At 43.9% G+C, this 12,292-nt stretch overlaps 1 protein-coding gene across 2 annotated transcripts in view; it reads right to left on the bottom strand.

The window, feature by feature from the left end:
* Positions 1 to 12,292, bottom strand: part of pax7a (paired box 7a) — a 43,762-nt gene that overhangs the window by 2,719 nt on the left and 28,751 nt on the right. For both annotated transcript variants that reach the window (XM_049733988.1, XM_049733989.1), the window contains exon 8: positions 647 to 902. In XM_049733988.1, coding sequence (XP_049589945.1) covers positions 647 to 902 — 256 coding nt within the window. The remainder of the gene's footprint in view (positions 1 to 646; positions 903 to 12,292) is intronic.

The raw sequence follows: 12,292 nt of genomic DNA, 5'->3' as shown, positions 1-12,292 counted from the left end.
TGGTTTTACCTTGGTGAATGGCTGCGACAGCATCAGTCAATTATGCTAATCGAATAAAGCTAACTCTTTCCTGCCCCTGGGCTGTACTAATGTGTGTGTGTGTGATGGAGGCGAGAGGAAGAGGTGGGCAAGAGGACATGGCGGCCCCGAGGGCGTGCCGCTCTTTGAAGTGGCCCTCGTTCTCTTTCCCGTCCAAGTAGAGAGGGATATGACTCAGCCACGATGTGGGGGCGAGGGCATCTTTATCAAGAGCACGTGTCTCGGCCTCCAGGTGCAAAGGTCAAGAGGGTCTCTGCTCTTTTGTGTTTTATCATTAGTTCCCATTTCTCAAAAGCATTTTCCAAGAATATTGCACATTTTAGTACGCAGTCAACCATCATTATATCACGGTTACGCTCGATGGTAGAATTTATTATTTCTGTTTCTAGTCTATTTTATTTCTATTTCAATCTGTTTGTATTGTTTTAAAGGTGTCCTTAAAAATAAGTTAAAAGCTGTAAATATTGTAAAAATGTGAACATTTGAGGCTTCGATGGGTTACTCTATTCATTTTTTTTACACTTTTACAATTAACTTTAATTGCATTTTTTGGCATTCAAGTATTATTTTTGGTATTTTATATTTTGGATATTTGTAGATGGCTTACTTTGGCCGTACTGGCTGTACTGGTAGCCGGCAGCGGCAGCGACGGGGTCCACACTGTAGCTGGTGGCGCTGTAGGTTGGGGGACAGTAGGACTGCGAGGAGGCCAGGCTGTCCACGCCCTTGATGGTGTCCGAACGCTGGCTGCAGCTGGCCGAGATGGGGTTGGAGGCGTCCAGGCTGCCGTGCAGGGGCGAGATGGAGAAGTCGTGCTGAGGCTGCGAGGGCACCGCACTGCCATTGCTCAGGATGCTCATCACCTGGGGGCACGTCAAAAAAAAAAAAAAAAAAAACTTTTCATGACTTCAGGCAGATTTACTGGGGAAGAATTTGGGCTGCAAGTGAGCAGAGTTTGAATAACCGATCAACCTGTTGATCATTTCTTTGATTACTCATCAAATTTATTTGTATCCGTTTCATTCAAAAGCAGGACATTATTCAAAAGTGAAATTCAACTTAAAATGACCTTTTCATAAAATTGTGGCAAAATACTGGGTTTTGAGGCTGGCACATTTGCTATGCTTGCCAACACAACAATTTCAGAAGAAGTCTTCCAAATATCTTTGGGAAAGACTTCCATCCATTTTCTGTAGTGCGTGACCTTTAACTCTATCCCATCTGACTTTGAAGAGAATACAATGCCTTTATTGTCATTGTACATGCAACAAAATTGGGAGGCAGAATACGCCTTGGACTGGTCGCCAGCCAATCATTGGGCACTTCCATGGAAAGGCGCCGTTTCTGCTCAGAGTTGAGCAAAAAAAAGGATCGAGTGGCCCGTCTTTTTCTTCAGGACGAGTTAGGGGGCGAAGGGGTTTGAAGGGAACAAGAGCGACTGTTTCCATTAGCTGGCGCTGTCACTGAGTGTTCCGATGAGGGACACCGAGGTCTCGGGGCGATAATAGACCCGCCACCCGCGCCAGACGGCCCCCGTCCCGCGGCCCGAGCCGGAGCCGGCGGCACAACAAGCGCCAAGGGAGTCCCTAATCCCTCGCCCCCAAGCCCGCCGTCTCATGAATAGTAATGGACTTGGAACTGGTAAATGATCCCCTCAGATCCCCGCGCCGAGTCGGAGAGGCCCGCTGATACTGCAGGTTAGGGCTCGGCCCCGCAATATGACGGAGCGTGCATTATTCCCACTGCATAAAGCTTCCAATTCAATATTCTAGATTATTGTAATAGCATGTGACATTCGCCGGAGGAAGCGCTCGGAATGTGTTCAAATGGAAGAGATTACCTCCAGTTGTGCTGCGATCTCAAGCACCTTGTTAAAGAGATACAAGGAAAAGAGGCGGAATTAAAAAAAAAAAAAAAGTACTGCAGTATTTATAGAATTTTACTTTATAAAAATATCAGAAATATATTTGGTTGAAAATGATCTAAATTTTTTCAAAACAGTGTGATATATTGCACTATATTTATTTTCAACCTTACACCCGTTAAAAAAGGGAATTATAAATTGGGGCTGGAACGGATTAATTGTGTTCCCATTAATTTCACTGTGAAAAATTACCTCGAATAATGGATGTTTCAAATTACACACCGGCTCACAGAACTGAATTCGTAAAATGTAGCCAAATTTTCAGAAAAGAAATTTAAAAAATATATAATAACCCTCTGCAAAAAATACAATAAAATACAAGAAAAGTCATAAAAACAATGCACAGCAGACATTGTTAGTATAGGAAGAGGAAAGAAAAAAAAAAGACCTGTATCCCACACATGTTTCCCTCCTATAGCGAGCAGGCCTTCCTCTCAACATCAGGTTCACGTTGAGTTTGGCTACGCTACGCTGACCTGTGACCCCTCGCCTGCTAAACCAATTAGGCTCTCGCGGAGGCCGTCGCCGCTTAGACATATGCGAGCGAGCCAGAACAGGAGGAATCGAGCCTTGACGACATTCATCACATCTTTCGCAACTCCGAAGCGCTTTCACACATTGTTGTGTCCTTTTCTATATGTTTGTTCATTCCACCCGTGTGATGCGTCTGACTGAGATTCATAAAAATCCATGCGACATTTGACAACGTGTCCTGCAGGGAGAGTCCGTTTTAGCTTTTAATTGAAGCTCGATTGCATCGCCCTCCCCGATGAAACGCAATGGCCAACAATCGCTGCAATTACGGTAATATTCACGCTCATAAAAGTTCTTCAAAAGAAAATGGAGGCCTTATCTCCAGAAATGGCCGGCGTCACCGTTTTTTTTTTTTGGTTGCTATTTTAGTAGATCAGGATGGGTCAGAAAGAGCCTTCAGTACTTCTCCAAAAGAAAAAATTTGACATCAATCGTTTTATTTTTGCTGAAGCAGCATAGATAAGCACCCTCTGCAACTTTCTGTTAAAAATACTAATAAAGGGATTTTAACTGTTAGGATACCCCCAAAAAATATTTAGTAGAATTTCCATGAAAAAGTAATCAGATTTTTTTTTTTTTTTAATAACCTAATTTGATTAAATGTATTAAAATATTTGCCGTAGTGGTTTCTACATTGTTGATTTTGGACTATGTAATACGTAGTTGATCTTTACAAAATATGCTGCGTTTTTACCATAAATGTTCCACAAAAAAATGACAACAAATTTGTATTTTTGTTGTTGTTGTCATACACTGCCGCCCCCCCATCTCCTTCCTCTTCCTCAGCTGCTCGTTTGTTGTCGGTGTTCGCACGAGTGCTGCTCGGGGAGATAATGCGAGCCAGGACTTTAGTTTAAAGGACAATGCTCCGGGCTGTTCCCTCTAACACCCCCCCCCCCCCCCCCCCCAGATAGATTACTTTAAAAATAATAACAAAAAAAGTAATTAATTCTCTCAAGTTGCGAAGCCCGCAGCCTGCGGAGAATTGTAAATTGATACAATGTGCATCCTTTCAGATAAATAAATAGCATACTCCAGGCACATAAAGAGCTCCTTTCATTGCTCCCCTCTCATGTCTGCAACAGTCACGTTGCATTTTTCTTTTTTGTGTGTCCGTATGTTTGACGACTTTCCCTTTGTGCAATATTGTTGTTGTGCCGCGTGGAAATTAAGGCAAAATAAAGATATGCACTAATACCCTTTCAAATACAATTCTGGAGGGAGATCTGGAGAGATTTGTCCCTGTGCCTGCGTTGTCTGGAGGTGTGAAGACCTGCATTAATACCATTTAAAATATAATTCCGGAATGGACTCTGCAGCTTTTGAACACTATTAAAAAAGACGGCAGAGTCCAAATAGAAAGGAGAGCATAGGTATTTCAAAACATGAAGAGAAATCGAAATGACAAATTCTTGAATTCTGGAGTGACATCCGCTGTATAGCCACCCGTTCCAACACCTGCAGCAGTGTGTGTTAAAAAAGGAGAAAGTATGAAGGCCCATGGAAGAAGGGTAGCAGGGCTTGAGACGCGAATAGAAAGTGATATTGAAAAGAAAGACATGCAATAACACGATTTGAAATATAATTCTGGAGTGAAATCTGCAGCTTTTCCTCCCAATCAAACACCTGCAGCAGTGTGGGTGGAAAAAAAAGGAGAGCAGAATTGCAAAAGTAGAAGGAAAGTAGTGGCCATGATGCGAATAGAATGTGATACAGAAAAGAATGCATTAGTGTAATGTTAAAAAGATTTATGGAGTGAAATTTGCAGCGTTTTCCGGCACCTACAGCAGAGAGGAAATGCAAAGGCCTATAGGAGGAGGCACACGAACAGAAAGTGAAACTTGGGATCATACTTTTAACTAAAAAAAATTCTGGATTAAAATGTGCAACATATTCTCCCATTCAAATAACTGCACAATTTTTTGTAAAAAAAATAAAAATAAAAATGGAAGGGGTGCAATAACTTAGAAAAAATACTGTAGTGAAATCTGCATCTTTTTTTTAGAACTACAAAATAAAATTGGAGAAAATGTGCATTAAAACGGTTAAAAAATACAATTCAGCAGTGAAATCTGCAGCATTTCGTGTGTGTAAAAAAAAAAAGGACGAGTAGAAATGTGACAGCCATCTGAAGAAGGGCAGGGGGTGCTGGAGACGCAACTAGAAAGTGATAGAGTGAAATTTAAGTGGAGGATTTTTTTTTTTTGGGGGGGGGGGGGAGTACAAAGACTCCTTTAGGACTGCGCTGGCCTGAGGGCTCGCCTGCCTGGAGAGCTGATAGCGAGAGCCCCTCTGTTCCATCCAGCACAGCCGTAGCTCCACAAATACTCTTAATCTGCGCAAGACTGGATTAGTTCCTCTGTCACCGATAGCTGCGGCGCTGGGCCCAAATGAAATGCCCTCGAGATGTACCTTTAAGTTAGGCAGAGGTCAAAGGCGGCCAGACGGGAGGTGGGGGAATAAAAATGAGCACTGGCAACACGCGTGCCACTTATCTGAAGGCTGCAGAATGTCGCATCTTAACACCTTAACAGATGGAGAGCGATTAGTGGAGATGCGCGCAGGTGACGCATGAATTGCAGATCGATATTGGGAAGCGCTGGTTCGTCCTCGGGCGCTGATCATCCGGGAAGTGTCTGACTTTGACAAGGGACGGTCAACTATTCCAGAATACGCAATTGGGAAATGGAACATTAGCAAGTACAATGGCCTGTCACACTCAACATGTTCTACTTTGGTATTGATTTTTCTAATTAGGAAGCTTACATGCAGCATTTTTTATTTATTATTTATTGTTTAAACAATTTGATTTAAAATGTCAGTCATTTGAACTGCATCATTTACTGTATATTTGTGCACCCACTTTGTCCATGCATGGTTTCTTACTGTCTCACCTATATTTATAGAAACATATTTATGATACATACATATGTCTTGAATATTATCATTTATGTAAGAAAATAATGAATTGCACTTTCTAATTTATATATAGGCGTCCATTTTGTCTAAAGTTAACATTTGTATAAATGATCAAATTGAGGCATAGGCAAGGGGTGGGTGTCCTTATATTCACTAAATAGGAGGCCCAATCGACCTTATCTAATAAGTCCAACTATCTAGGAGTAAACTCCTGCTCCCCTTCCCCCTCTCCTCACATAAAATGAGGGAGGGGGGGGCGGCAGCCCAGCGGGCAGTCAGGCCCCTCATATGAGCAGACAAAATGACTATTTAAAAATAACAGCGATTGCATAAATTGAATTAAAGCGTTTTGGTCACGGTGGAGGTGGCGCGGTGCAAGGGGGTGGGGTGGGGTAGCTGGGGGTTGCGCGACGGTGGCAGGCAGCAGATGATGGGCTTTGGCCCGCATCCCACTGTCTTAATTGGCCGCGGCACATTAATAACAAGTGAAAAGTGTCTTCCACCAGGAATGAGAGGTAGCGGGGGGTGGGGGTGGGGGGTGTCTTGGAAGAATGCGGTGTTGGGGTGGGGTGCTAATTGTGTTCAATTAAGTGGCTGATTGGCACTGACAGAAAGTGGGCATTGACAGGAGAGGCGCAGATGAGGATGATTAGAAGCCGCTGGAACAAGCTGTCACTCTTCCTGTCCCTCCAGTCCCCCCCCCCAAAAAAAACCCAGGCAAATAGTACAACTAATTCATATTCATCTTACGCCCATATCTGACAAATATCTGTAGAACCAGGAAGAATTATATCTGCTTTTGACACAAAAACACAATAAAAAATAATTAAAAAATTTCCCAGAAAATAGCATTATTTATTTTAAAAAATCATCTTCGGCTTATCACACACAAATACACTGAGCACATACCTGACCCCAAAACATTAAAATAACACACATCCACCTTTTATTCCGCACAACCTTTCTAGTAATGCCATAACATCTGAGTGAGCACAGCTGTCCACTAACCTCTTAAACACATCACACCACGAGCTATCAAGTCCCCGCCCCGCACTAACCAGAGGTTAATATGTCGTCTATTGGACTGCAATTGGAGAATGTGTGGGGAGCAGTCGTCTATTCTTTGCTAGTGATATGCTTGAGTAACTATGGGATGGATTCAGCCACTGGGAACAAGAGAGGCCCCCTTCCAGAAGTGCGCACACACACACACTGTGACATGCACACACACACACAGACTTCTAAATTAAACGGCAGATTTTCTGATTCTAGGAGAGTAGTTTTGGTTATGTGTGTGTGAGTGTGTGCAGCAGGAGGCAGAAAGTGAGACGGCTGGAGAAAAGGTTGGAGGAAGGCGAGGATGATGGGGAGAAGAAGAAGGAGGAGGGGTGGGGATGGTTTGTTTGCTAAAACCAGCAGGGGCCAGGCTTGGTGAAAAATGTCAGGTCAAATTGTTCTTGACAGTGTTAATATCTGCACCTCATAGCCATAATTACATGTAAATAAATAGTGAAATAGCTCTCAGCTGGAGACTGAGTGGGGAGCTACCGAGGAGCCGTAAAACCCAGATGAGGTCCGGCCGTGTGGCTTGGTTTTATTGGCCGGCTCGATGCTAGCTTTACGAATGAACTTTGGCGCAAAAGGGGGTCGCCGCCATGAAAGTGTAGGTGAGAGAGGACGGGGTAAAAAGTCAGAGTGGGGTATCAATCACATCAATGCACCTGTCAGAGTGGCATCTGGAACTAACAGGAAGCACATGTGGCATGCGCACACACACAACATCCACGAGCTGGATGGCAGGTTCACAGGAAAAGCGACCCCGCGGACATCCCATAATAACCTCTCGCTCACGTGCCCTTTGCACCCCCAGAGGAAGGGAAAGGGGTCACCGCCAACGCTTCACCTGCCCGCCAACGACAAGTGGTTGTTATTGGCTCTTCAAGTGGATGACAAGGTATCTACATAACCGTTAGCTTCCGAAAATGAGCACCGCTCAAATTCATGATGGCATTAGTGATTCTAGATCACGGCATTTAATTTACCTTATGAGCCCCGCTGTGGCATACCTGGTTAGAATTCCTAATGAGTATGTGTGTATGTGAATAACGGGATTTTTGTACAATAGACTCCTCCTCCCTGAGTGTTCCCTTGATCCTGTGGGACTTAAGGGTTTTATATCCCTGGTAGGGTCGTCCAGGGCAAACGGGTCCTGGGTGAGGGACCAGACAAAGACGCCCAATGAAGAAACACTTTTGGATGGCATTTTCCCTGAGATGGGGATCGACTAAGATCCATCTGCGGGAGGGAGCTGGCTCACGGTCAAAGTCGGGGACCTTGTTGGTCCCATCGTTAATTACAGAATTACCTTGACACAGAGTTTAGGCTCTGGTGCCAGTTGTCTTGAGAGGGATTGGACTTTTCCTCTCTGGAGTTGCCAAGTAGGTGTTGGTCACCTCAGGCTTTACTTTGATGCTGGACTTTGTGGCTGTGTCATTGGACTTGCAGTCACATGTCTTGGACATTCAGGTGAAGAAAATGGTGGAACAATCTTCACTGTTGGCAGTGATGGTGGGTAGTGGGGGAAGGTGCCAGTCTGACCTGAAAAGCCTTAACATATTATGAGGGGTCTGCTGGGAATGTCTGGCCTAGTCCCCTATCAAAAGGGTCTTCAACTCTCACCTCTGGCAGGAATGAGATCATGTCCCAGGGGAGATGGAAAACCACTGAGCCCAAATGGACCAAGTGGAATACAAGGTGTGGTAATCGCTGAGGCAAAAAGTCGTACGTAGGAAGAAGCCACGGAGAACAACTTTGAGATGGCTTTGAGGAAATCCTGGTCTACCATTCAGGGGCGGGAAAAGACCTCCATTGACAACTTTTTTGAGGGTGCAGGGTTGAGAGACTGTCTTGGGTTGAAGTCACCAGAACCAACTTGGTGGTTGAGATTCAATCAAACACCACAAGAAGGTGTTTATAATGTAGGGAGTAGCCTGCCGAAGTTGGAATAAGGGTCTTGTTGACGCCAGCTAAAGTCACCTTGCGCAGGATCACCGTTGTTTATTTTCGATAGCATCCAAGTTTGTGCCTCCTTGTGTAATAAAGGCAGCAGTGCACCTTATAGGCATCGTGAATGCGTGGGACACACAGCATGTGAATCAGTCGCAGTCATTTTGCTCCTTAAATCCCCATCTTCCAGGATTTACCCAAATTCATATTGGCTGCCTCGGTGAGATAAATGTAAATCACATTCCCCTTATATTTATTATTTATCGGGATGCGGCAGCTCACTTTCACCGGGAAATATCTCGCACTCGCACACAAACACCCTTGCATTTAAATAGCATTTTTATTGTCCGCCTTAGCCTTTCATCTGGGCGCTGCCTCTCCAGGGGAGAGACGTTTTGGAGCTTGGGAGGAAGGTGGCAGTGGAGGTGGAGGTAGGAGGGTGGAGGGGGAGCGGGGGGTGGGTTAGTGAGCGCAGCCATGACATGCAGCCAAATGGAGGAAGGCAAGGTTGCGACGTGGAAAATATGAGCGGAGACGCCAAATCCGGAATATTTGTTTGTAGGTGTGTATTTTTAACTTCTTGTTGTTGTTTTGAATTAACAAAACAAAATGTAATCAAAATTTAATGGATTTTTTTTCAGTGTTTGTCCTTGGTGGACGTCTCAGCTGTGCTTTGTACGATTCTAGCTAATTATTTTTTTTAAACAGTTTTAAGTGGATTTTTTTTTTTTTTTTTTTTAGCAAGATTACTCTAAAATTAGATAGTGGAAGGGTGGTGCAGATGCCACAACACATTTTGCTGAGGATCTGGATTGTGGTGCATATCAAGAATTGATGTCTTAACATACTTTTGTCATTATTTTCCTTCATTCCTATTTATTTCAGAGTGCTAATGTATACATGTTTACAATTTGATTTTTAATTCAAATTAGCAATGTTAACGTCTTGGGGGGACGTCTGCGTTGTACTAGTCAAACATGTGCTGCTATTGATGTCTTGTTCATGAAGTTACATCTCTCCAAATGAGAACATTTAGCAGCATACGCACACACACATTCTGCTTGTGTCGTGCACATTAGTGATGTCACACTCAGCGCAGGTTTCCTCAGAGTTCAGAAGTATTGCAAACACAACAGGCAGCAGTAATAATCTGTGCACAAACACTATAGCCACTGGATATGATTTACAGTCTCTGGATTTTCTTGGCAGCTGCCAACAGCGGGTTTCTTTTTTAATTTTTTTTTTTTTTTTTTTTTTACAGAAAGCCTCTTACGTCTTTTTTTTTTTTTTAAATCGCTGCCAAATTGAAACAGCATTTGTTTTAATGGGACTTCTAATTAACCACTATGTACCCTTCCCTCTCCGGTTCACGCCCCCCCCCTTACTGAGCGAGCGCTGGTGCTGTGAATGCAGGCGGGCAATGTGCTCATCCCCTTTGATTTGTTGTCAGCGTCGGCTGCCAGCTGACACAGTGCCCGGTGAGAGGCTTAATGCCCAAGTTTTAATAGTGTGGGGGGGGACTACCCCCCCTAAAAAAAAACTATCTCTCATTGGTATTCAGGTGCAGGGTGTCTTGTTAGAAGTCAGGCAGAATGAAGCCAGATTGTTCCATATACTTCAACCCCCCCACTTCTTCTCTCTCCATTTTTTGGCAGCGACAAGAGCTCTTAAAAATAATTCATCCCGTCTTTTTTTTTTTTTTTTTTTTTAAAGAAGCGTCTTCGTAGGCTAATGGAGGAGAAGCAGCTCAGTTTGGAGTCTCCCCTGGCTTATCTCGCTCAGACAGTTGTGGGGAGTCGCTGGTGAGCACGGTGTCAGCGTGCGTTGGTGCGGTGCAGGCGGGCAGGCGGGCAGGCCCCGGGACACGGATCAAAGGGAGGCAAGGGTGAGAGCCGCATACTGCCTCTGATCCGGTGTACATATGAGTGTGTGTGTGTGTGTGTGTGTGTGTGAAGGCCCTGCCCACTCACACAGCCCAAAGGCCCTCTACGTACACACACATACATCCCTGTCATTCCAAAACACTTTTATAAAACTGCGTGGAAAAAAGAAAGTTATTTTTCATCAAACTTTTTCAACTTGCTTCATCAAGACTGCAATGACATCTCGCGTGGTGGCCGGGGATACTGAACTGGTTGTCACTCGTGATGGAGTGCAGGGATGTCCGGGTAGTTTCTATCGTGGGCCATATTTTGGTTGTGGTTCCGCTCTGTGAAACCACATGTCTCAACTCGTATTTCTTATTGAAAGGAATAAGAAAGGAAATAGGAAAACTCCCACCCTAGAAAAGTGTGCTTTATAATAATAACATAATTCAATATTGTTTGTGTTCAATTCACCATTGCTTCACGAACACTGACCTCAATGTTATTTCTTAGTCCGTCTATGGCGATTCCTTTTTTGTGTTAGCATAATTATTTTTGTGTCACGTTTTGGCAAGAGGTGGATCTAGCGACATCTATGGTAGTTAATAAAATAATATCAAGTTCAGGTATCAAATTGAAAATGGTGTTTGGAAATGGCCAGTTTCACGCCCAGATGTCCATAAGGCACTAAACTCCCCAAAGACATTCCTTCCCTTTGCCTACATTCATAAAAACATGTCTTTTCAGAAGTCTGGAACTACATCTGCAACTTAATACTACAAACATCTTCTTTTTATTCTGTTGAATTTCAAATGTCCAGCAGTTGTTTGCGTCCATCTCCCAGCAGATGTCCCTGCCAGTCAAAACTCTGAAATTTTACTTCCAAGAAGGCTACTTCTTGCCTCTGAAGCCAACTAGTTTTTTGAAACTATGTTCATTCGCAATAATTGCAGAAAGGCAAGAATGGACTTGAGTCGAGTGTGTGTGTTTTTGTGTCTTGCTGTCCTCCAAAGGACCAACAAGGAAAAGACTTCTGGAGTCATTGCTGCTGCCCAGCCATGCGCAGCTTACCCAGTGCCGCCCCTCAAGCAGCCAAACACATCCTCACAATGAAAACGGCCAGCGCTTTCACTTTTTTTTTTGGATGGCTTTTCCACCAGCTGTAATGAGGGGGGGGGGAAGTGTGCTGTCGGGTTAGGTTACGGGATTGGGATGGACGCGGGGCTCCTGTCGGGCCTTGCTAACGCTGCAGGATTCCATTACGGACTTGGCGGCGCGCCACTCCAGCCCATTTGCTGGGAAGCTGAGGTTTTTTTTTTTTTTTTTCGCAACAAACACTTCGCAATGCGCAAGCATAGGCAATCTCCTGCAAAACAGATCCAATCCTAAATACTCATTTCCATTCTAATGAATTGCTCTTCATATGTTCTCCTCATCAAGGACTGCAAATCATGACCAATGAACTCAATTTGCAATGTAGGTGAATATGTTTAATTGCAAGCCAGCTGCACTAACCGCTAGCGTGTTAGTGCGTTTGTTTGCTCACTCGGCGGGACTCCGCAACCGCCGGCGTGAACTTTGATTCCGCTGCCAGTGGGAACGTTTGGTTCGCATGCTGAGAGACTGATGGGAATGCCGAGCGACCTTGCACACTAGCGTGGCATGACGCATCAAAATATCGACCAAAAAACATGCCCAAAAATACGCATTTGAACACACACAAAAAAAAAGATGATCATTTTCAAAAACTTGCTTAATTAAAACACAGTAACGACATCGCCAATTGCCACTGGACTAGAAAAAGTTCATTTTCAAAAACTTGAGTACTTGTTTTAATAAAACCAAGTACCATCCATTATCAACTATAAGTGTGATATTTCACAATCATCTTCAAAGTTGTAAGTATTTGGCTTGATAAAACAAAGCTGTCACTCATCAGCTAGCTAGTTAGCTAAAACTAACTAATTAAATAGCTAATGAGTCTGTATTTGGGTTCTTAAAAGAA

The sequence above is a fragment of the Syngnathus scovelli genome, chromosome 11, assembly GCF_024217435.2.
Source record: "Syngnathus scovelli strain Florida chromosome 11, RoL_Ssco_1.2, whole genome shotgun sequence".
NCBI classification, from domain to species: domain Eukaryota; kingdom Metazoa; phylum Chordata; class Actinopteri; order Syngnathiformes; family Syngnathidae; genus Syngnathus; species Syngnathus scovelli.
This window is presented reverse-complemented; position numbering and strand designations above follow the sequence as displayed.